Here is a 24,989-nt window from a genome sequence, read left to right as displayed (position 1 = left end):
CTGCATCGTTTTGGTGCCTGTGTGTGTTTGTGTGTGTGTTATTAGGTGAGGTGAGTGGGGAGCCAAGGGTATAGCATGATGCAAACCTGTCACCTGTAAGGTTGAATTGATCCTGTGACGCATGAGCCCCATTTCTCATGGCTGGCAGCTCTTCACAGAGAAACTCCCGTTTGATTGAGATCTTGTTTTTTCCCTCGCCCTTTCTTTTTGTTGATCCCCTTCACAGGAAAGAACACCATACTTTCTACTGACATGCAAACTTTTCTTTGTTTGTGTGCACTTGCAAAGAGTTTTGTTTGGACAGGAATGTCAGCGTGCAGAATTAAATTGCCGTGTTCCTTTTTGCTGCTGTAGGCGTTTGGCCGTGTAATGGGACCACTAACAGTCAGTGATCCTGTGCAATACCTGTCCTACTTTTGGATCAGTGGTTGAAACTTGTAGCAAGATGAAGATAGATTGTGTTGCAATAATATCGTATACTGCAAACATTACATATATTATGTATTATTGTAATTGTGGGTGAATTGTGTACTATTTTGTTTTACAGTTAGTTATGGATGAATTGATTTTATGGCATCTAGTATTGAAGTTTCAGATTGCAAACAAGTGAAGAACCTTTGCCTCTCCTTCCTCTACAATGGCCAAAAGTACTAAATATAAGAGTAGTGTTTTGTTCATCCATTCAGGCCTGTTAAAGTGGACTGAGGGATATTGTTTATAGTCCACACTTAAATGTAGTAGATGATGCTAATACACTTTAACACTGGATGGCACCTGCCATAAAAAAAGATGAGGAACAAGAAGTTCAATCTGAGCTGCTGCAGTCATGTGGCACAAACCACTCATTCTAAGGTGATGAAAAAACAGTTTAGGTGATTTTACACTATGAACACAAAATTATGAATATTACTTTTCCGCTTTGCAGCTAGATTACCCTAAATCCATCAAAATCAATTTTGTGACTTGTTTCTCTGTGTATCTGCTACTGTAATTGATCGAATCGCTGTGGCCACGCTCTTATGACTATCATGGTCGTCTAATGACAGTACTACAGACACTTGCAGATGGGGCCATATAAGCCCCTCTCCATCTCTTGGGCTTTGACTCTGTTGTCTGCTTTAGTTGGCAGAACTATAAAAGAATCCACACCCACATGAGAACAGTATCTGTCATCACCCAAGTGTCCACAGATCTCCCCCTGCCTCACCCAGTCTCCTCTTTGCTCATTGTTTTTTCTCCTGTTTCCTTTGTTGGTTTGTTCTGGTCTCTGCCCTTCCTCCCTTGATCTTTCCATCTATTTCTGTCCCCTCTTTCTCTTCTTTCCCATCCTCTCTTGTTTTTTCCACCTGGATTCCTTCCTTGTCGCCTTCAGACTATCTTTGTCTCCCATCTTCTCTCACACTCTACTCAACCTACCACTTGTATTTGCACAGCTGTTTAGTAGGATGTTTGTTTGCTTTGTGGACAGTAAGGAGGATCCAGATTTGAATTGGTGCAGTCTGGCTGCTTAGTGAGGCGTAGAATGCAACACATGTTGGTCTAACCATTTTGTAAGCACCTTAACGGGACATTTGACTGTGCCACTGTGAGAGACAGGAACAGAAATATGCCACTGTATCCATGTGTGTGTGTGTACAGTGAGGAGCTTTGTATGGGATGTTAATGATACAAGGCTGGAAGGGGGTGTGATGTGGGAGGCATGGGTGTGCAGTGGTGTTGGCATGTGTGCGTGTTGGTATTTGTTTGTGGGTATGTTCATCCTTGAGCGCTCACACCTGTCTCTTTGCATCTCAAATTTGTACATACCAGGCAGAGGATAGTGGATGGATGATAAAGGCTTGTTCCCAGCCCCGCGCTGAGAGACGCTGCTGTTCCCGTCCACAGCAGACAGACCCACCAAGAGACAGAACAGAGAAACCATATTGACGTCAGTTTGTTGTCTGCCTGGAGAATCAGAGAGGGTGTCAGTCAGTCAGACAGGCAGAGTAGCCTACAATACATCAGCCTAGGAGGGATTCCACAGACGATACTGGCTCTTTGGTGCTGTGACTGTTAAATCTTTTTTTTTTTTCTATTAGTATTCTGATTTAGTGGCTAGTGCTTGTCAGTGTGTCTTGGATAGTGACTGTATTTCTGTGTGTGCATGTGTGTGTGTACATCTGAAAGGAAGCGACTGCCGGAGTGACAGTCTCTGGTTGTTGACGCTCAGCCACTGTGATGCTCTTGCTTCGAAGTGTCCATCACTTAGGAGCGGTTTGCTCCGCTTACTGTCTCAGTTTGGAAAGCATCATGTCAAATTAGAAGGAGTTCACTTCAGGAGGCATACAGTAGGTAGCTTCCTAAGTGATAATGTTGAACGCATTCTGGAGGGATTGTAAAGTGCCACTAAAACGTCTTGACGGCACCATAGTGATAACAAAAGTAGCCAGTAGGTACAATGCAGTGCAAAGGCGAGTGGAGGATCAGCACAAATGTTCAGTTCAGTTCAGTTCACATTTTATTTACAAATCATTAAAATACGCATGCAACTTATATTCATAATTCACAGCAAGATATGATTTTGTAAAAAGGGTAACCCCAGAAGCTATCCATAGCTTATAAATGGGGGACCAAGACATTAAGCAAACAATTGATTATGAAGACAATCCCTATTTCTACCTAAGCTAAAGCCTAACCCTTGTTCTAAAAAAACCTAAATATCAGGTGAAAACCATGAAACAAAGCTGGTTTTGTTCCAGTGCGTTGCATTGTACTTTTTATTACTTTTTAAATTTTCAGTTAATGGATATTTTCTTTCTTTCTTAGTTTTAATCTTAGTTTTCATCACCTTGCTTGCTATTTTGTTTTGGTTTTTTTTTTTTTTCAATTTCTACTCTTTATCCCAGAGGGGAAAGGGGACAAATAGGATTGCACAGTAAAAATAGCAAAATTCAAAGTAAAGAAAAGTCAGATATCTAAAAGAACGCCAACATGGTGAAACCTGCCTAACCTCATAACTTTCTCTTTTTTTCTGTATGAGCTTAACATTCATTATTTGACTGTTTTTTCACACTCTGGTGGCGTCTGGTGATTTGTTATTCCCTAAGCACACGGATATCCTGACACACCGTGCTAAATTCCACACATATGTAACAAGTATGTAAACAGATAAAATAATCAGTGGTGTGATGATACAATCTAAGCAGAGAATTTGGTTGATAAAGGGTTACAGTGAGTTTTCTACCTTCTGCCTCACTCTGCCCTTTCTCTCCTCACCATCTTGCCATGCTGAGATGACTCTGTTGTCTCTCCAAGCTTTCCCATGAGCCCTTGCCCTGTTCTCTGTTTGTTTGTGTGATCCCTTCCCTTAGGCCACTGTTCCACATCTGTGGAAGTATGTGTGTATGTGTGTCTTTGTGTGCGTCTGCGTGCAAGCACAAGTGTATTTGGAGCTTTGAACAGTGTACATGCATTGTGTTTGTGTGTGTGTGTGTGTGTGTGCATGAGAGCGTTCGTGTCTTTATGTGCATCTGTGTGTGTGCGTGTGTTGTAATCAGTGTGTAATCCCTTCCCTGAGGCCACTGTTCCACACAGCTGGACTCAGAGAGCCTCTGGAGGGTTTCTGTGCTATTCAAGCATCCTTTGCTCTTTCCACCTGACCGGTTGGTGTGTGTTTGCGTGTGTCTGTGTGTTTCTGTGTGTTTTAACAGGTGCAGTACCGAGAGCTGAAACTGGATCCCAATCCCAGTCCAAATAAAAGGAAGAAAAACAACCCCGGGTAGATGACTGTGTCCGCCCACCAACTCTTCTCTTCTCCACTTTTCTTGGTCTATTACTGGACACTGAGGAGCAGAGGAAGACCGCTTTGGACCAGCTCGGCTCAGCTATCCTTCGCTTTTTTTTTTTTTTTTTCTTCTTCTCCTTAAATCTCTTTCTGTCTTTGATTACTCATGATGTACAGTATACTTTCCTGAGGTGTAATTTTTGTATAAAAAAAAGACTAGTACAAGAAATGTCTTGAATTATTCTTAAAACCATTATGCTTTGATTGATTTTAAAGGAAAGGAAGGATTGATGGGTTGACCTTTTTCTCAGCTGTGTAAGCCACTCTCCTCGTTACTTGTCTCCATCACCCTGACAGCTTGGAGGACTCTGTTCACTCGCCACAAGTGTCACACAATGACTAAAATGAGTTTTAACATTTGAACTCACTTTTCCAAAATGACATATTCAGTTCACTCACGTTCATCAAAAATAGAAGCCTTATACCAACATTCAGCATTTATCGCTCTGCAATAGAAGGCATTTTTTTCAACATTTATTTATTAAATGATTTTTGGAATATGTTTATATTTTTTAATTGTTTTTGTACTGAAGTATCTTTTCTTTCTTGTGGACTGTGGTGATAATGTTACGTTCACTGGGAGTAATTTGAATTGTCTCCACTTAACTCAGCCAACCGAGCTGATTAGCAATTACAGTGGTAGCCTCCAGATATATCCTGTTCCATGAACACAAAACTGGACAAACAGTCTGCAGGCTTGTGGTGGTGTCTGTCTCTGCTTTAATGCAGTGTCTAGATTAGGTTTTGAACATTTAATATAAAAAGATGTTGCTTTTTCTCCATGTATTACAGTGGTTATACTCTGAAATACAGTGGATCTGCACTTCTCAGAATGGATTCTGACTAGGGCTGTGTGATATGACCAAAATCTTATGTCCCAACATAGGTAATTACATATCAAGATACTGGTACATATCACAATATAGCACATTCATTTATTCATTTTCTGAACTGTTTAGTCCTTGAGAGGGTCACAGGGTCGCCGGAGCCTATCCAACTGGCTACCAACAGGCAACGGTGGGGTACACTGGATGTTACATCAGTTCGATATAGCACATATTCTGTAAAAATAAAACACCCACACAGACATATCGATTTCATACAGTTTGAATTCGGTTCTCACCAAATAAACTGAACCATTTGTTCATACCTTCAGTTAAAACATGTAACAAAATGTGTAAAATCCTAAACAGAATGTGAAATGTCCAGTTTGTCTCAGACTTTTCATGCATAAAATATGTCCATGCAGTTGCAGTAGCCTCTCTTTTACGTAGCAGATCCTCAACTTGTCCTTGACTTGTGTCTTCTGTCACATTCACTATCCTCCATGTTTGTACTGCCTTAATAGTGGTGTTCATCTCTGTATTTGCCATCCAAATCAAGAAAAATATGCTGTAAAGAGTATGAGCTACAGCTCAGTGGAGAAATCTGTAACATTACATGAAATGATGATCATGAGGGGACATTTGTATGTTGCATGATGTATGTTGTCATTTCGTACAGCCCTAATTTGGATAAAATATTGTTAGAAAATAGAAACCAGAGTAAAGTTCAGTAATAGTTAGCATTAGCCATTCAACCTTAAATGCCACTACTGTAAATGCCCAGATAATTTTTGCTGCAGCCTTATGTAACCCTTGTCAAACACCCAGTCAGTCTGTCTGGAGGAGCAGCAGACTGAGCAGTTGAGGTGTTAATATAGATGTCACCCAGTCTATGCAGAGAGTCGCCAGGCAGGCAGGCAGGCAGGCAGGCCTTTAGGCAGCCACAGTCCTAATCTGGTTTGAAAGGCTGGTCTCCTTTCCTCTCATCTCCCTGTGTGTTTGCCTCAGCGGCCACACACCACACGGAAGCTTTCATTTACCGCCATGCAGATACATAAAGACTCACAAAGACGAACACGGGCTCACACTCATTCTGTACCTTCTCCCGCACAGATAAAACCTACCATCCCACTTGAGCATGCACTTTTTCCTCCCTCTCAGACACACACATACATACACACAAAAAAAAAACTCATGCTCTGTGTGATGCTGTGCCCCAGGCTGGCCGCCCTCTCCATCTGCCCCACCTCCTGTGCCCACAGCTCAACTTTGATCTGTGTTTCCAGAGACACAAGCTTGCGTATGTGAACTGTGTATGTAAGAGTGTTTGCGTATACACGTTTATGCAATCAAAGACATGTTGCTTTTCTCAACGTCGGTGTGCTTCTCAATTGTTTCTCCCCTCCAGCTGTAGACTGATGTGCAGATTCAGTCTGTGTGTGTCAGCATGTAAAAAATATGTGTGTGCTGTAGCAGAAGTGCCAGCTGTTACTTGGTGTGGAGTTTGCTGGTGTAGAAAGCCATCAGTTAGATGAGCAGCGAGTCGCTTTGTGACAAGGCTCGGAGGGGACTTAGGCCTGAGATGTCAGCCGTGGAGGGATATGTGTGTGTGTGTCTGTGTGGGTGTATTTTATGCTATTTCGGATCCGGCTTCCCGTCATGCTTCTCCCCGTTTTCTTCTCTGCGGTTCCCTCATTCGTCAGCGAGCAGGGTTGCGACCCTGTCTGAAGGGACGGTCTCCTGGGCTTCTCTCTGAGCATCTGTTGAAAGATCACAGCTCAGACTACATTTGAGAAGGTCTCCTCTCATCCCACTGATCCCTGCCTTCCATCTTTACCCCCTCTCCATCTTTTTGTTCCCTTTCCCCCTTTTCTGTCTGTCTGTCTGTCTCTCAACTCCCTCCCCAGCTGCAAATCGAGCTCTTCTCTGCCATTTTGTCATCCCCTCACCCTTTCTGTCTAACTGCTTGCCATTGCCTCTACCCTCAACTGCGCCCTCCCTCCCTCCCTCCCTCTTTACCCATCCATCTCCATGCTTAAATATCAACAGGCTCGGATCTGTCACTCTAGAGGGCCATTGATTTTGTTTTGTTGTTTTGAGGAATCCACTTGAAAGACAATAACAGACTGTCCCCTAAGAGCAGCATCGCAGACTGATTATAGCCTCCTCAACAAATACACTCTGTTTCTCATGAAGGATGGCTTTTTATAATGCCTGAAGGGACTGTTTGAATACCTGATATGTATGTGTCTACTACTGTATGTAGTTATTTTACAGCAAATTGTGGTGACTATTGTGTGGTATATTGCATCCAAATACTTTTTCTTTGTTTTTTTTCTTTTAAAAGTCATTTATGATATGGTTTTGGCTATTATTGCAAGCAAACCAAAGTGTTTTTATTTTGTGTGATGTAGAGAAAATAAATTATATAAAGGAATGTATCAGACTGACAGCTGTAAAGGAAAAAAAAGCACTTTTATTTGCACCAAGTTGAAATGAGATTTATTTTTTAACAGATATTGTATATAGCTACTTATTAATTTATGGTTGTATTTTATACAGTATGCCTGTTGATGGTTTGGTGATGATATTGTAGAGTAGGTGTATGCCTGCCTTATTTTCTAAGATCTGTCTTTTTCCGCCTGCATCGTTGCCTGCCTGTGACATCACCTTCATATACCCACTTCTGAGCAATGACATTTTAAGAAGGGAAGCAGCTACGACACAGTTGTGGGTCAGAAGGGACAAAAGTCATGAGAAAATATGATGTATATTTATGATCTGAGGAATTCAATGCATCTGATGTCTGTTGCTTATTTTGAAAAAAAGAAAAATTAACATGAGATTAAATATTTTTTATCATCTTCAGAGTGTGTGGATTAATTCAGCATGTACGCTCACTATCAACAAACTCATTTTTACAAGGACTGGTTGTAGCAAAAGGAATTTAAGCCGCTTAATTTCATCCACAGACATTAACAATTCTCACATTTCAGGCTCCGTTCTTTCATGTTTGTCTCTTTCTTCACTTCAGCCTGTGTGGCTGAGACGATGTGAGTCTCAGACCAGGACGACTTCTGGTTTTACACTTTCACTGCGGCCCCCACGTAAAACCCCTTCATCTGTCAGCATACCTTTCCATATTAACCTGCAGCAGTCTTTTACCCTTGACTAAACACTGTCAGAAATGTTCAACACCACGGCGTTGTAGTGCAAAAGTTAACTTATTTATTTCTGTGTAAATATTTAGAAACCAAAAAAACAAAAACTTTTGATGTTTAAAAAATAACCAGTAAACAATCATGAGGTAGTAATGACAAAAATGTTAGTGTTGCCTTAAATGCATTAAATTTAAACAGATTTCTTCAGCAGTAACAGAACTCTTGTATAACATTTTGCAACACTTAACTTTAAGCCTCGATTTAGGAGTATCTTGCTCTCTCTGATTTCATCTGCCAGCCTCTATGGCAAACATGCTGGCAAATGAAATGAAAAAAAACAACTGAATTTTATGAAATAGTGCTGACAATTACTGTGTTGTGCTGGTACTGGTAAAAGGAAGGCTTAAAGTTAAGTTTCAGTTCGCTTAAACAGAATAGCAAAACCGATATTTCTGGTCTAAATTGTAAGATCTTTTTCTCTGCAGAAGTCAACATTAAGCTCAGGTATAGAAGCTACGTGCAGATGTTTTAACAGATGTATACAAATGATAAAAATAAGAAGCTTGTTTGTATTTCTGAAACAAGTTGTGATTTTCAATGTGCTATTCAAGTCTTTATCAGCATGTTGTCCAAAGATCCAATGTCACAGATCAGCTGCTAGTTCTTCTCCTCTCCACTTCAGATCCTCTAGTATCTCCATGAGGAACAATGTGTTCTCTCCTTTACATTCTTTAATTCCCTGCGACACCTGGCCCAGGTAACACCCTCTGCCAAGCTCCAGCAGTGTCTTTGTATCTTCTAGCAGTCTCACCGCCCGCTGGTCCGTCCAGCCCGAAGCCACATTTTGGAGGGAGTGTTTCTTTACAGCCCTGACTAGCCTGTGGCCCAGACTGTGAGCTTTGTCACCGCTCAGCTGGTTATGGCAGGGCAGACCCTTCTCCAGCTGGTAGGAGAAAATAAGGTGTGCCAGCAGAGTGGATCCGGCTTCCAGGAGGGGCAGGTTCAAAACCCTGGTTGCCTTCTTTCTGAGGGCAGAGTCCCCGACCTGCGCGCTGTGGAAGAGCTCGTCCCTCTGACTTGGAGACAACAAATCGAGTGGAGTCCGACCGGTTCCATCAGTCTGCCGTAGGAGAGCCGAACCTGGTGGGGAACAAGGTACAAGGATCAGATCTGCACGGAATTTAGAAAATATGAAGGATACAGAATAGTATAGAATTGAACAAAACAGACTTATTGTTATGCAACCAAATTTACGCTCTACACAAAAATATACAAAAAAAATACAAATGAGAAAATTTTAAAATATATTAGTTATTAGAAAAAAATGCACAGATTACTGCAAAACCTCAAAAAATATATTTGAAAAATGTTGCAGTATCCATGTGCACATTTTGCAACAAAACAGTTGTTTTTTGTCGCACTGCCTGTTCTTTTGCACACCAGTACATGGATACATATATATATATATATATATATATATATATATATATATATATATATATATATATATATATATATATATATTTATATAGGTTTTGAAGTAGATTAGACCCATTATGGATATCTTATTATTTTTTCTTGAACTTCCAGCTCCTTTCCTTACTCGTACCTTTTCAAAACTGTAGTCCTAATATGGCATTAGTCATGTCTCTGGATGATCCCAGTGTCTTTCTGCCAACATGGTACAGTGACTGGACTGGAGCCAGCCACCAACTCATATGCCCAATCCATCTTTAAATATATCCTGTTGGTCAGTGAGTGGATGTACAGCATAGGACTGGTGGTTTCCTTGCAGATTTTTTTTTTCATATTTTTTATCTTATTTGAATGCCGTTGGTTTCCTGATGACAATGACTAAATTTAGAATTAAAAGAGTGAAAAACGAAGCAGAGCTTACTACAGGGTTCCTACAGGTTTCTACAAGTCAAATGTAAGGCTTTTGAAGACCTTTTTAAGATGACTTAGAACAGAATTTAATGCCTGTTTCACAGCCTACTTCACAGCCATACTGGCAAAAATTCGTGACTCCTAGAATTTAGGAAAATTTGTTTACTGCAATGCCTTGATTCCCTATGTTCAGTGTCATTTCTCACCGGGGGCTGTAAAGTTAGCAAAAATTGGTTCCTAATTTCAATATAAATTGCCGGGTTGGAACTGAGTAGACTAAGGCTACATTCTCTGGACATTTAACAGACACATTTAAACACAATACAGCCAACAAGTTTATGGAAACATAACTTAAGACCTAGAATATCCAATTTAGTACCATTTAAAGACTTTTTTTAAGGTATTAAATGCCGATTTGTAAATTCAAGACTTTTAAGACTTTTCAAGACCCTGTGGAAACCTTGTTACTAATACTCCCACCCGGGCACACAACACTTTGCCCCACCTGCTAACTGATATCCAGTCTAGCCAGGGATTAATTTTGAGTCTTAACTTTCAATCTTTTTAAAAAGTTTCCAAAAATTTGTAAAAAAAAAAAAAAAACAAACAAACAAACAAAAAAAAACATTCCAAAAGAAACGTGTTGAGAGAAAGGCACATGCAAGGAAAATGTGTGTGAAATTTGAAAAGAACTGTGTGAATAATGTCCGAAAAATCAGATGGACAAATTTTCAAAGTTGAAATTTTCAAAATTTGTAAAAAAAAAAAAAAAAAAAATTTAAAAATGACATTCAGCCATCAAAATGTGTATCGCACCTCTCCTTGTGCAAAAGAACATGTTTGTGAAATTTGAAAAAAATTGGGTGAATAATGTTAGTGAAATGGGAAATCTTGGATGGACAGACAGAATTCCTCTTATATCTAATTATAATAAAGTTGGTCCACATGAAAAGTGCTGCTGAAGTTCTTGACCAGTGTCACTAAAGCCAAAATATCACCGTGGACTTTAAGTTGCTGGTAATCTCAACCATGTTTGTAGGACCCATCTCTGATTTGATAGATGTGCACTTTGTTGGGCCCTTTGCTTGCGGCACATTGCTAACCTGTTTGTTAATAAACTGAGCAGGATGGTCAGTGTTCCCGACCATCTAAAAGTCAAACAGAGGGAGCAGCCTCGGTCTTCAGCTTATTGGACCGGTGAACCCCCAGTTCACCCGCCTCACAAACCCTCTCCTCCACTTTACAAAGTGGTCACTACAAACTGTTGCACTGTGGCTAACTAAATGCTTTTATTATTGTAAAACTGTAATGATGTGACTGTATCGTGGCTGTCTTGGCCAGGTCTCCCTTGAAAAAGACATCCCCCATCTCACTGAGACCAACCTGCTTAAATAAAAAATAACTAAAGGACTGTGTCTTTTAAGTGCAGCTACAAAACAATGAAGAACGTATGTCTGTGCAAGAGGCAAAGTTTGAAAATGGAGTCTTTCCATGGTTTGTAAAATTCATTGCTGATACAAAGTCACCACACTTGCCTTTTTTCCATGGAGTTGGTGTTCATCAGTGCGGTCAGTATTTATCGAATGTAATCCGATGTTTGTTGATTTTGACATGTAGCACTTTCAGGTTGTGTTGTAATCATACTATTACACAGGCTGACACTGTGGTTCCATTAATTGTGTAACTCTAAAGCCATACATACCTACTCACACACAGAGTATGTATGAGCAGTGTGATAAAAGGAACACGAAAATGTACTTCTACTGCAACTTGCCCCTCAATGATAATCTTTGACACATATGCTACTGTACTTTCTATAGTTTGCAAGGGGCTATTGTTTGTCTCAGTAAGAGTAATTACACAACAGCACCTCAAACAAACCTGACTGAAAATTTGCTTGTAAAGATGTGATGATTTTATACAATGTACTACTAAATCTATTGAGTTTAATAAATAAATAAATAAATAAATAAAAACACTCAAAACTCAACTCAAACACTGCCTGCACCCAACACTTCAATATCGTACACAATCACAGAGCGTGTATTAAAGAGGACATGTCAATTGCGCTATTGAAGACGTAAAACAAAGGCTCAAGGATGAGAACACATCATACATTGAGTTTTTGAGACAAGGTGCACGTACAGGCACTTGTGAGCATGTCATGTGTTTCACGAGCCTCATGAAAACCAGGGAAACGGGGATAGTATGTGTAAATGTTGCATGAATGGTCTTTGTCACACCAGTGTGTATTCCGTTTCCACTAATCAACTAGAAACTGCCTTTGTTTTGTTTTCAGTTAAACATAGAAACAAACCAGACATCCATTTTAAACAATCTGAAGTGGTGTTTGAGTAGAATTTCAATTTATACACAGCAAGTAACTAATAATAACAGCCTAATAATAGGAGGTTAATGAGTCTCATGTAAACAGTCATCTTCAGCTTCAGCGATAACACCATGACTCACAGCCAAGATACTGTAGGCAGCATCATTATCAAATAAGGTAGAAAAGACACTGCTCAGGTCAATGGCAGGACACGGTAACAGATATAAATAGTGCAAAGACACACATATGAACACATATGTCATTCAGTACACACACCCACACATACACACATGAGTGGAGAGTTTAAGTGAACAGCTGTTTTCCCACTGGGCCTCAGTGCCAGCCAGGGCTTTTAGCTCACTTCAGCACTAACTTCAGCTGACACCTTGTCTTAACTGTGTGACTGGCGGGTCACATTGTGTTTGTGTAAAAGACGCAGAGGGTTATTGACCTGATGGAGGCTCTGCTTTCCCGTTAGCTTTTTGATGTAATGCTCTGAGCTCCTCACTATCATCAGTAACACTAACATGGAAAGCTACTGAGAGGAAGAGACGGAGAGAAAGGGATGACAAACTGGCAACAGACTGAACAATGAAGAAAAAAAATGCGACAATTTTAAACAGCAAGGTTATCTGCTAATTCAAATAGTTAGTGACGGAGCTTTAAGTTCTGCATCGGGCTACACATATTCAATGATGAAGAGTAGTAATATTTCATTCAAAGAGGCAGATTAAGTAGACTGATGTCAAAGATTTGTAAAGAATAAAAACATAGAAAACATCTCCATCTGTTGCCTTGACTTTACCCTCTTAGTCTCTTCTCTCCACATTGAAGCTGAACAACATAACAGTCACGGCTGAGTACAACATCCCCCCTCACTCCTCACAAAACCAGGAAAGTTATAACAGTGACATTTACTGTCTTCTCTCCTCTCTTTTGCTTTGTCTGTTCAGAGTGAAAGCTATTTTCCAGTGTCAGACAGGCCTGCGTGCACTTAGCCTACATGGAGCAGGTCGAGTCAAGTGCGAGCCCTTTGTTTGCTTTCAGATAGACCCATTTCTATGGCAAACTGCTCTTGATGGCACTTGACTGTTCAACCTCGGCAATGCTGCTGCCACTTGTGAGCGAGTTTACGGCTCTGTGCCGGCTTGGTGTGACACACAGACGGCTGAAAGGCTGCTTGATACCACTGCTGGCAGTTGTTTCTGCTTTGACAGACAATGCGGAGCTGCAGGAAGCGTGATGTTTTAAAGGAAGGACAATCAAGTGAATAGGAGTGTGTTTGGAGCCTTGTGACATAAACCGCACTCACTAAGCCTCCCATATGCCATTTGGCATTGACAAAAACACAAAATGCAGCCTTTTTTTAAATGACACTGTTTAACAAAAAAAAAACTATTAAAAATGGGAGCGTTATGAATTCTGAAATTGTTCTCCAGCTCTCTTCGCCACAGAACTAACACTGTGTGCAGCAGTTATGAGATAATCGGTGAGAGCTCACGTAGCTGTTAGTGAGGAAGGTCAGTGCTCATCTACCTTTTAGTGCTTCAAGCCTGAGTGGCAAAAACTCAATCTGCATAAATTGTGGCATTAATCTACATAAACTTTTACATAAGCGGGGAAATTTCAAATGCAGGGGTCAGGCATCGGGGGCAGCAGTCAAGGACATAAGAGCACAGATTTGATCAAAGTGGCCGCAAGAGAAAGGCAGAGGGGAGGGAAAGGGAGACAGAGCGACACGGCGTGTGTGAGAGAGTGAGGATGTTCACAGCAGGTCCTAATCACCAGGTTTCTATAACAAGCTGTCCTCGCCATTACGCTCATCCAGTAGGAGTGGCTGTAATGTGTGAAGCCAGCCGTGGCGTGACATATTGTAGAGAGGTTCAGGTTGACCAATATAGGTTTTTTTTTCTAATCCTAAAGTACTGTTCCCCACACAGACAAACATGCACCAAAAAGCTCAGTGGAAAATGAAGCCATCTTCTTCCCATTGGAAGGGGTTTGACAAAAGACGGAATGGCCTTCGAAGTTTTAGGTCGTTTTTCTCTCCAGTGCATCATGTTCTGTCCTGTTGTGCCTTTTAGGTAGACCAACTTTGGACTAAACACTGCATGGGGCCGTAAATCCTCTGTATAGTGCTTTTATCCATAAGAGGAATAAAAAAAAAAATGACAAAGTTTACTTCCCCAACTTTGATTTAACATTTCAATGAAATATATGTCTATTAATTAAATGAAACCCCTACAGTGAGTTTTGCACTCATGGGAAATTGGGTTATTGTAGCAGCAAAGATATTTAAACAAATGTATAGCAAAGAGAAACATTTAAAAAAAAAGTAACAACAAACAAACCAAAACTTAAACAAAGTCAGATTTCCAATTACCACTGGTTTGTTTTACTTAAATACACAACCAACAGAAAAGCTAAACTAAATTCAATTTGTACCTAAATAAAATGAATCTACTCCAGCTCAAACCACTTTTTTTTTCCCTTTCATTGCTTGTGTCATGTCTAAAACACTGCACTATTATATGCACACAGAGGATGCACACATCAGCAAGAGAGAAAGAAACAGATCGAGACAGAAATGTGAGTACCAGAGGTGCAGATTTCAAGCGTTACCCGCCGTCATCATGTCAAACCCAGCTGACAGACAAGCTCCAACCAGATGGATGACACTGGTGTGGGGAGGAGAGGGCCCCTGCAGCACGGCCCTGGGCTCGGCTTGTCTGACAGTCTGTAACACTGACTGTACGGCTGCATGTTTGATTGTAGAGCTGTTTGCCTGAAAGCTAACTAAGTGTGTTGGTGCGTGCTTTGCTGCCATTTGTCACATTAGCATATTTACCTGCACGACTGTTCCTTTCTCACTTTTATTTCCATCAAGCACATCAGCTCGTCAGCTTGTGTGGTTTACTTTACAAGATTTTACATTGCATTTGCACTGTCATCACACTTGTACCAATAAGCCATAATTAATGTCATTTATACATTTTCTCACATACGGACTTTAAAATAGCATCAGATGGGTTTTTTTCATACTTTGTAGCACACATACATACACATACTGTTATGAGGCCAGAGGCTGGGGAATAGCTTTGGTGCAAAGACGGCGACTGATGTGAATCCAGGTATTGGGTCTGGGTGTCAGATATTCTGTGGTGGAGATAAATACAACACCTGGGGGAATTACATGAGAGCACAGGGTAATTACACCATCCTTTGTGTGTGTATGTGTGTGTGTGTGCACGCGCTTGTGTGTATATGACTGTGAAAATGCCCTGCTAAGTCCTCAGCTCAGAAGCTACAGCAGAGGGAGGGAATTCACATGGCGAGCAAAAGCTACTGCCTGATGCACCAGCCAGATGCAGTCTGGCTGCCACACACACACACACCACATACATATACATAGAGAGCGCAAAGCCCTTTGGCCTTTAGAGGGCAGGCGAAGACAAGAAATATAAAAGCAAGAGTGGAGGAGGGGAAAATTGGCGCAAAAAGAAGGAGGGAGGGAGGGAAAGAAAGATGCAGTGCTCCCTCCCCCTATGTCTCTCTGTCTCTGGTCTGAGGCTGGGGCTGAGGCAGACAAGCTGGGAAGCAGGCAGCTCCACAGCATGGTAAACATCCTCTCTCTCTCTCTCTCTCTCTCTCTCTCTCACCCCTCCACCCCCCGCCCCCTCTCAGGCTGAAAAAGAGAGGCAGGGTGAGTGTGTGAACTGCAGCCAGGGGCATGGCATCACATATCCACAGGGAGCTGCTAGCTAGCGACTAGAAACCACAGCAAAAAACAACAAGACCAACCAACTGAAGCACCAAAGCAGCCGGCGGAGAGGCATCAAATGCAGGAAAAAGGAAACACAGGCCGCACGTGAATATGCTAAAATCCTTCTCTGCTATAGCAACAATGTCTGAACACTTGCTGATTTCTCTAAACGTTGATATCGAGAATCCTGGAAAAAGAAAGGATTTATGAACAACCCAGTTACAGCAGATAAAAAAAAACAAATTGTTAAACATTGATATGTTATGTAACTTCCCTTAAATTCCTCAAATTTCAAATAGCCAGCGTGAACCTCTTTTCAGGTGAGCTGCTGCTTAACAGGTTCCTCTTTGTCTGAAGAGGAATCAGACTGAACAGATAGAGGTTACAGCCTGAGCACAGCCTTTAAGAAAAGGTGTGGATGGACAGGTTTGATGTGTAGGCACCTGCTAGACTTGTGTAATCCCCTGCTGGTAATAAAGGGCATCACAAATACTCTGTCTTACCGGATGCTGATCAGCAGTGGGTGATTAGCATCTTAAATAATCAGAGTGCAGCCCTCAAGGAACTCCTAAGTGGTCTCTTGAATCAAAAAAAAAAAAAGCTAATCACTACTATCTGCTGTTAGCTCTAATGACATGTCCTGCACTGAATCATCAAGTGCAAACACAAAAACATAGATTCCACACAAACTTATTTAGTCGGTCAAACTATTGGGTAGCTAAATGGATAGAAGTATACTGAAATACTGGTATAAAAAGCAATCATCAACCATGAAAACAAATTCAGTGGACTGATGAAGTGATGAAATGCATTTTCATCATTACAATGAACATGGCATGCAATTTTGCAATGAGTAATAAGCAAACATTTGATCTATCGCCTCAACTGCTGTGCATTTACACCTTATGATCAATTAGAAAAGCACTCGGAGACCAGACCTCTGCCAAGGCAGATCAGCCCCCCCTCCCCAATCACCACCAAAATTTTATCATTTCTTCCTTGTGCCAGTATCAACATTTCTTAAAAATTTCACCCAAATCCGTCCATAACTTTTTGAGTGCTAACAGACAAACAAACATTACCTCCACCGTTATGTTTTCATCAGGGTTTGTCTAAGATGCAGCCCAAGCTAGCTGCCCGCTACCCTCAGATTACTTAGAGTCGGTTGAGTGGTGACTGCAGCGTGTATCATCATCACAGTTTGACAATGTTCTTTCCTCATATTGCGGAGGCCAACTTTGCAGCACCAGTAAAACTGCTTCAGATCAGAGCCTGATTTCTGGATTTCCATCTTTACATTCCACATTATGCCGGAAAGCTTGACTTCTGACATAATTTATATTCTTGTTGTCGAACAAATAGCATTGGATGCCACTATAGTGCAACATCCTTGTGCTGCTCCAAACTCTTATTTCCTTCAAATATTTTAAACAATTTAGGGGTTGAACTAGAGGTGGCCTTATCATCCAAACGCACTCACACTGAGAGTTCTACATAATGCTGTTGGATTTAGCATTTCATTGAAAGAATACCGTGAGCAAATTCAGAAAATCAGAAAACTGCTGTCTTCATTTACACTTGATTTCCACCACATACCTTATTCCACCAGAGTTCAGACACCACCCATTGTTTAACTTGAATCCCTTTGTTGAGTACATGTTAAAGAATTCAAGATACATAGAATTCTTTTTCGCTCATCATGAATAGATAGTTTTTACCAATCTTAGTTTTTTAATATATCATTCAGACGCACTGAGATGCTGTTGAATGTTTTAAGGGTAACAAAGGAATGAGTACAACCATTTTGTACTGGTGGAGAGTGTGATGATGTAGGTTTAGTGCTGGAGCACAGAGACAGAGAATGATCTTCATGGCCAACAAAACAAAATCTTCACCCATCTGTGAAGATGTTGTTTTTCCATTTCAATCCAACCAACCTGAATGCAAAGGAACCAACAAAACCTTGAGACGTGGCTTTGTTTGCAGATCGAAGAGTATGTTTTCAGCAGTAACCCAGTCTCAGTTATTATGCAGTTCTTACAAATACATCAAAAAATATCTGGCTCCGGCAAAACCTTGTTGGTGAAAGAGGACAGTGGTATAAATAAAATAATTTAGCAGTTCCTTGGCCTTTACCCCTTCGTTTTAAAAGAAGCAACCACCTAGTGGCCTTCATGCTCACCACATGCAAACGCTGCTCAAAAAAGATGTGTTTGTGATTCGAGGCTTAAGTAGGCCGCAGGAAACCTTCAGCAACAATTTGAAACCATCACCTCTATTATTTAATTTTCTCTAGTCCATTATCTGCACAAAACACACACATTCCCACACATCAAGCGGGGTCTAAACCGCTTCTCGGAGCACAGTGAGGAGCAACCGGAGAGACTGTTGGGTAGAGAATCAGACTTAATACTGGCAAACACCCCAAAATGCAGAAACAAGGGCTGATGGAAAGGAGGGGGTGGATCGGTGGGAGTGAGAGGCAGGCAGGAAGAAGAAGAGTCTTTTCAAAAATTCCCAGTGAGGGAAGTCCTTGAAATACAGCCTGGAGAAACCTACAGTTGAAACATCAACACACAAGTGAAGCTGAAGGCTCCAAACACAGCCTCACCTCTAATAGTACTAGTGCTTAGCTCCTCGCTGTTGCCAGTTCAGGACCCACAGGGAAATAAGTGCTGAGTAGAATGAACTTTCTTTACCGTGTTGACAGTGAAGAGGCCCAAGTGGGTCTAAAGCACTACCTGTGTTTGTGTGTATGTGTATCTATGACAGAGAGAGACAAACACACAGAGACAAACCATGACTGACTACACTGGTCTAAAGGGACTGCGTGCTTCCTGTGCCACTGAGCAAATGACATCTTTCTGCTCCATAAACACTTGTTCACATTAAGATCTGCAGGGACCGCAAGATGCTCTGCATTCAGCATGTGTGTGTTTTTCTTGTGCGTATACAAGAAACAACAGAAACTAGTGGGACAGACGTGTAGCAACCTGTCTTGCCCTCTTTTATACATTGACGAATAAAAAAAACAGATAAAAAGGTAAATAAAAACTTCAGCACTCTGGCACTTTTTCGCTCCCATACTTTTTCCTCTCCAAGCAAATGAGTCAGTGTGCGGTGGTGTGTTTACAAGTCGAGGTGGACTAGCTATGCTTACTAACACGGTGGGCTGCATTGAGAAGATGCCATCAGCGATTACGGTCACAGAGCTGAGTGGTGACAGCTTAAAGGCTCTTTCCTTTTATTTCTCCACCCCTTTTGCTTACAGACACGCCTCCTCTGTGTGGATGCGTGTGCACACATGCGTATGTGTGCGTGCGTGCCAGCCCTGAACTGCACAGTTAAAGGCTTGGGGTCTTTTTCCATTCCAATCAGGGGTACTGGCTGCCCTGGCCACCCTGCAATATTTAAACACCCCTACCAGCTGAGGAAGAGGCACAGGGACCATCAGCACACACACATACACTATTAAAGTTACTTAATTGGAAGCCGGTACATGCTCATTACGGTATTTGATATTCAGGAAAATATTTTTGCATGCATACACATATACACACCAAAAATATACAGTCAAGGACGCTTCCATACTTTGAGAAAACAAGCCGAGTACACACATATGCATAGAAGCGCACACACCCTCAAACACACAGGGTCATGTGGGGCAGCCTTGGGCAATGGGAGAAGAAGGAGGGGAAGCAGAGTCAGCCTTGCCCTCAGCCATGGCATCCTTTCCTTGCCAGCTCTCTAAGCCTGGGGGGACTGAGGTAGAGGGGGTAGGGGTAGGATCCATCAATTCCTCCCCCCCTTTGCAATTCACCCCTAAAACACACACACACATAGGCAGAGCACAGGCCTAGCTAGAAGCAGACAGGCTTACAAAGGGGTGAGATCACTGAAATAAAGGCTTTGTTGGTGTGCCAGTGTCAGTGTTGCCCTCTCTGGCCCATGAAAACCTTGGCAGCTAAGTCCAGCCTGTCTGTTGGAAACAACTAGGACAACCAAGTGGATGCCTCAATGAAAAATATAGTTTCACGAGATCTAGCAGGCGCTCAGGACTAAAAAACAGCAAAATAATAAATAAAGTAGTAGAGCAATGGATATGTATCTGGCCCACTAGCCTGTTTTCCTATTATGAAATGTTGCAGCAAGTCTCCCTGGCCAAAAATTTCAAAGGGAGTCTGATGTATGGGTGTTAGAAATGCAGCCACAAGCACAAAAAAATCTGGGGTTTATAGTAAAACCTAGAAGGAACAGCAACTTAAAGATTGTTAAGAGTAACTACGCACGATGTAGCCCCTCAAGCCAAAACTTTTCACATTTAACAGCCTTGACTTAAAGAAGGAAGATCTTAGAGAAGAAATAAAAAATATAAAGTTGGGTCTATCGATGGTGTCCATGGCAACCAGGTGGAGATCACAGAGAAGTTAGCAAGTGAGACAGAATAGCCTGGAGTCAAGAGGACCACCTCCTCACCAGCTCCCCACTGTAGCCTTTAGACAACCTGCCATCAAGGTGTGAGGAAATCGCAAACAGTCAGGAGAGAGTAAGTGAGAAAAAGTAGTATAATGTACAAGCCTGCAGGTGTTTAAAATTGAGAATATTCACATTCCTGTTGCTCTGCTTGGTCCCAGCGAAGAGACCTGGCCCAGACAGCAGGCCAGACGTCTGCTATACACACACACACAACACACACATACAATCTTCTAATTTTACAGATACAGATAGCTGCTTCTGCCTCTGACCTCTTTTAATTTGCTCTCTCTCCTGTTACTGAGGAAAAAAAAAAAAAAAAAGAGCGCTCTTGTTTCCTCTCCGGGACTAAACAATCCCAGTCTAATTTATTTTTTGAGGACAGAATATGTACATGTGTTAATGGGAAAGTCGAATCAAATTAACTATAATTAGTCAAACTGAGAAGTGAGCAGAGACAGAGGTATGTTACATGGGAGACTTGTTCAACGCTGGCAAATGGCACCCCCTCCCCAACCTCTCAAAAAACACACACATACACAGCAACACACACTTTTAACTCTGCCACCTGCTGCAGCGCACCCAGCTACACTCTCTACCCCATCTCTCGCCTGAGCTCTGACACCCGTCATGCTCACTTCAACCCTCCTGAGCTTCGACTGTACGTGGCACGCAAACATGCCGACACCCAAACTAGCTGTGTTGTGACACATTTCCACAAAACCTGCATGTGAGTTTCACATGCGGCGGATCCTGACTCTTCTAATCTTGTCAAAAAGACATTAACAGACAACTTATGAGGTGGTGGAGTAATCTGTTTGGACAGACACTGTGGTGTAGGATTGCATGAGGATTATGAAGACAAGCAGTGTGGCAGAGGCAGAGATCAGCTAGATTTCGTACAGTAAAGACGGCGGCGAGAACTGTGGCCTCTGGGGTCGTGAAACCAGTTGTGTTGGTTGTAGTCTGCAGGATGTGTGACGGAGCTGTAGGAAAGCATATAGTACATACCATCCATAAAAAGAACATCAAACAGGTTTTTAGTAAACGATGCAAGTGCTAGTATTAAAATTTTAGTCTCCATAATTACCATTACCAGTCAGCATATATTAATTGAAATGGTCTGAGAGGAAACAGGATTTCTGCAAGTGAACTTGACTTGCATAGACACATAAAATGATTAAGTGATGGTGGCTGACCTTAGGTGTTTTCAGAGACTGAGAGCTTTCAACACAGATCACACTTAAGATTCTATTAGATGTGACTTGACTGTTTCACTCCATGACTCGACACAGAAGCAACACGGCAGCTCCCCTAACTATGATGTTCAGGCTTTACTTCTCTATACAGGGTGCTTGCTCTTTATACAAATAAAAATTCCAGCTTTTTTCAAACCCGCTGTTTTTTTCTCCAAGACCTTGACTTTATGTACTTTCATACTTGTGTGCCTGCTTTTTTTTGTCGAGATCATACCTGATGTGTGTAGTAGAAAAGTACATTTTAATAAATGTGTGAATGAATGAATACATATTCGCAGTTAATGTTGCACTGACAGAAACATTTTCAAAACATATGAAAATCATAAAAGTGCATTGATATCACACAAACAAGTTTCACAAGAATCATTCCAGTACTGAGTTAGTAAAATCAAATGAAATTTTTTCTATGCTTTCCTCATGTATTTCTTATCTTAGAAGATTATGAGCTTTTGAGCATACGCTAAAATTCAACTATGAGAGAAACTTTTTTCCATACATTATTTAGACTTTCACACAAAATTCCAGACCTTTCAAGGTCTGGAAAACAGCATTTCAAAATTCCATAGTTTTTAAGACTTTCAAGACCTGCGAAAGCATCCTGTCTATAGCAGCGTCAAACAGCAACCGGTCACCTATGTTTTACAGTTCATCTTCTGATTTGGGCAGAGTGGTGAATACGGCAAAAGCAAGATGTGGATTTTCAAATGATGAAGTTTTCCCAGGCAGGGGAAGCAGGAAAAAATATCAGTACTGGCATATAATTGGATTACTTTCTCCTGCAGTACATTATCAATACAAAGGTGGCGAATAACTACACTTTATAAAAGTGTGCAGGTAGTCTACTCTAATTTCCCGGTTATTATGAGTGTGTTCAACACACATTGAGAACTTTTTTCAACGTTTTTTCATCCCAGGTTTCAGATTCTATGAAATGTACACACTATAATTAAGTTACACAGATATTATGTTGTCTAGTAGATAACAGAACTGATTCCATCATGACAGGCCATGTACTGTGATAGTATAATATAATAATAATATATATATATTTTATATTATAGTAGAATATAATAGTATTTTGAGTTACTCTGGCTTTCCAATCCATTGTAGTTAGTTAATAAGCATTAAAAGCAAACAATATAATATTTCATATTTGATAATGTATTAAATCCCACCATCAACAGGTCCCTCTCTTTACCAGGTGGGTGGTCCCACTCATAAGGTCAAAAAGCAGCATTCAATCTGTCAATAAGCTCGGCTGCATTTGTTGGCTACATTAAATTAAAAGCTTGTCTTGGCTACAGCAGCTCTCACAGGCAGCCCACAACTGCATTAAATCATTAGCTAAATGGCTAATTCCACAGATTAGCTCTGCTGGCAGCCAACCACCCAGACAAGTTAAAGGTGTTTTATTTTGACATTATATGATTCCATCAATGTGACAGCAACCATTTGGTTTAATGCATGGTCTCAAGTAAGATGGATTAAATGAAGATATATGACAAGAAGTGGGGCTCCAATTGGAAACTGGCCATCTCATTACCAAATTCAAACAACTAACATTTAGTTGAAATAGCTATTTTTAATTGCACTTGCCAACATAATGGTGGTGAAAAACATGCTACTGGATACATAAAGGAGTTAGTTCCACTTTATATCAACCCAAATATGGCTGCTTCCTATATATTGTGTAATTTCATTTTGGTAGACTAATTTTAGTTAGTCTTTTTTTACGGATTTCTTTTTCTTTATAAAATATAAAAGTGAAACTGAAGGATTGAAAAGTTTGCTAGGATGGTACGTTCACATGCATCTGTCATCCATCAGTTATAAAAAAAAATGAACAAAATGATTGCCCTCATTACAAGTTATTTTGTAAATGCAGTACTGCTGCCAACTTTTAAGTGTATTTGCCAGAGCTCATCAGCTTGGGAGCCAGCCCCATCAAACACTCTCCACCTGTGAAAAACACTATAAAGTACAATAAATAAACAGGATGCTGATAATAGTTGAGATGATTCACTTTAACAGCTTTTTCTTATTACACTGATAAACTTGACTAATTCTTAAATTATTAGTTCATCGTTTTTTGCTGTAAACTGTTTGAGTGTATTCATGAGGTTTCCCCACCTGCATGTTCCAATAGCATTTTGGCGATGTCCTTGTGTCCATTGACCAATGCGTCATGTAGAGGGCTGACTCCGTCCACTTGGTTATTAACAACAGGGGGAGGATAGTGACGGAGTAAAGCCGCTACACATGAGGTGCTGCCATGGTTGCAGGCCTCGTGCAGAGGTGTCCACCCTGCATGATCTAAGTAATCAATAAAAAGGACAAACATGCACAGACAAACAAGCACAGAATCATTCAATGGTTATCAACTGCTTACAACTCATAAACAACTATGTATCAATGTCAGAATACTTTCTACCAAACAAATACAGAGAAAAACAAAACAACATATAGCTTTAATAGTAGTTGTGTATATAAAGTACTTACATGCACTTAAATGCATTGGTCCATAATAAATTCAACTCAAACTCTAGTGCACTTTATTGCAATGTTAGTTGATAAAACTGTTTTGTTTTAGCAAAGGTGACGATCAGTCGTCATAGTTAATCTTGTAACTAGTTAACATGTGAGTTAACTAGAACTACGTAAAAACTTGCCCGACAGTTAAAGCCAATATTATAAGTGGTAGAGGCCACGTTCAAAAAATCACCGTCCTGCGTGGAGGTTATCATATCTGGATTATTTAAAAGAAAAATAATGGTTCACAAAACGACAAAAATGTGGCTTTCATCGACATGAAACAAATGACGTATATATTAGTTAAAATGGGCTTGACGCTTAATTACTGAGTCATTAAGAGCTTTTAAAATCTTATTTAAAAATTATATAAAGGTTAGCAACTAAATATCACATAAACTATATCAAAGAGTTATAGCAGTTGCACAAAACATTAAATACTTTCACACATCATGTTTTACCATTACACTTTTCAAATCAAACCATAAACAAATTGCGACGAATAAAGAATAGCTCATCTTTACAACATCATATCATAAATTTGTTACATCTATCTGATTATTTTGCGTCAAATAACACGGGCCTCGTTTTAGCAGAAAACTGAGTGAAGACAGCGATAATTTTACCATTTTATACATAGCTGTGCCTGGTCACGTTTGGGATATCACCTCTTACATAAGCCTCCTACTGAGATGCAAGTTCATTTAGGCAGCTATTAAGAGACGATTACAAAAAAAAGGAAGAAAAAAAAAAATCTGAGAAACCTTTGAAATGGCACAACATTTCCATCAAAGGAGAGACAGTCATTATATTTGACCTAAAGGGACCATAGACAATCATTCTGAAATATCAAAAAGCATCCAATTCACTTAGCAAAGTGCCCGTAAATCTATAAATTTGAGCATTCAAACCCACCCCGCTGTTTCTAGACACACCCTTTA

At 40.6% G+C, this 24,989-nt stretch overlaps 2 protein-coding genes across 5 annotated transcripts in view; one reads left to right on the top strand and one right to left on the bottom strand.

Annotated features, from left to right (window-relative positions):
• mctp1a (multiple C2 domains, transmembrane 1a) overlaps window positions 1–7,515 on the top strand; it is a 172,434-nt gene extending 164,919 nt beyond the window's left edge. For all 4 annotated transcript variants that reach the window (XM_030143428.1, XM_030143427.1, XM_030143429.1 and 1 more), the window contains one exon: window positions 3,690–7,515. In XM_030143428.1, coding sequence (XP_029999288.1) covers window positions 3,690–3,761 — 72 coding nt within the window. In that variant the 3' untranslated portion in view covers window positions 3,762–7,515. The remainder of the gene's footprint in view (window positions 1–3,689) is intronic.
• Window positions 7,516–7,546: 31 nt separating this feature from the next.
• Window positions 7,547–24,989, bottom strand: part of slf1 (SMC5/6 complex localization factor 1) — a 43,935-nt gene continuing 26,492 nt past the window's right edge. Inside the window, exons 17-18 of the mRNA XM_030143431.1 lie at window positions 23,650–23,832; window positions 7,547–8,948 (exon numbers count right to left, since the gene is read on the bottom strand). Of these exons, the coding sequence (XP_029999291.1) occupies window positions 8,452–8,948; window positions 23,650–23,832 (680 nt within the window). The 3' untranslated portion in view covers window positions 7,547–8,451. The remainder of the gene's footprint in view (window positions 8,949–23,649; window positions 23,833–24,989) is intronic.

This window comes from Sphaeramia orbicularis, chromosome 9, assembly GCF_902148855.1.
Source record: "Sphaeramia orbicularis chromosome 9, fSphaOr1.1, whole genome shotgun sequence".
Lineage (NCBI taxonomy): Eukaryota > Metazoa > Chordata > Actinopteri > Kurtiformes > Apogonidae > Sphaeramia > Sphaeramia orbicularis.
Note: the sequence above shows the minus strand (reverse complement) of the source record. Positions and strands in the feature narration are given on the sequence as shown.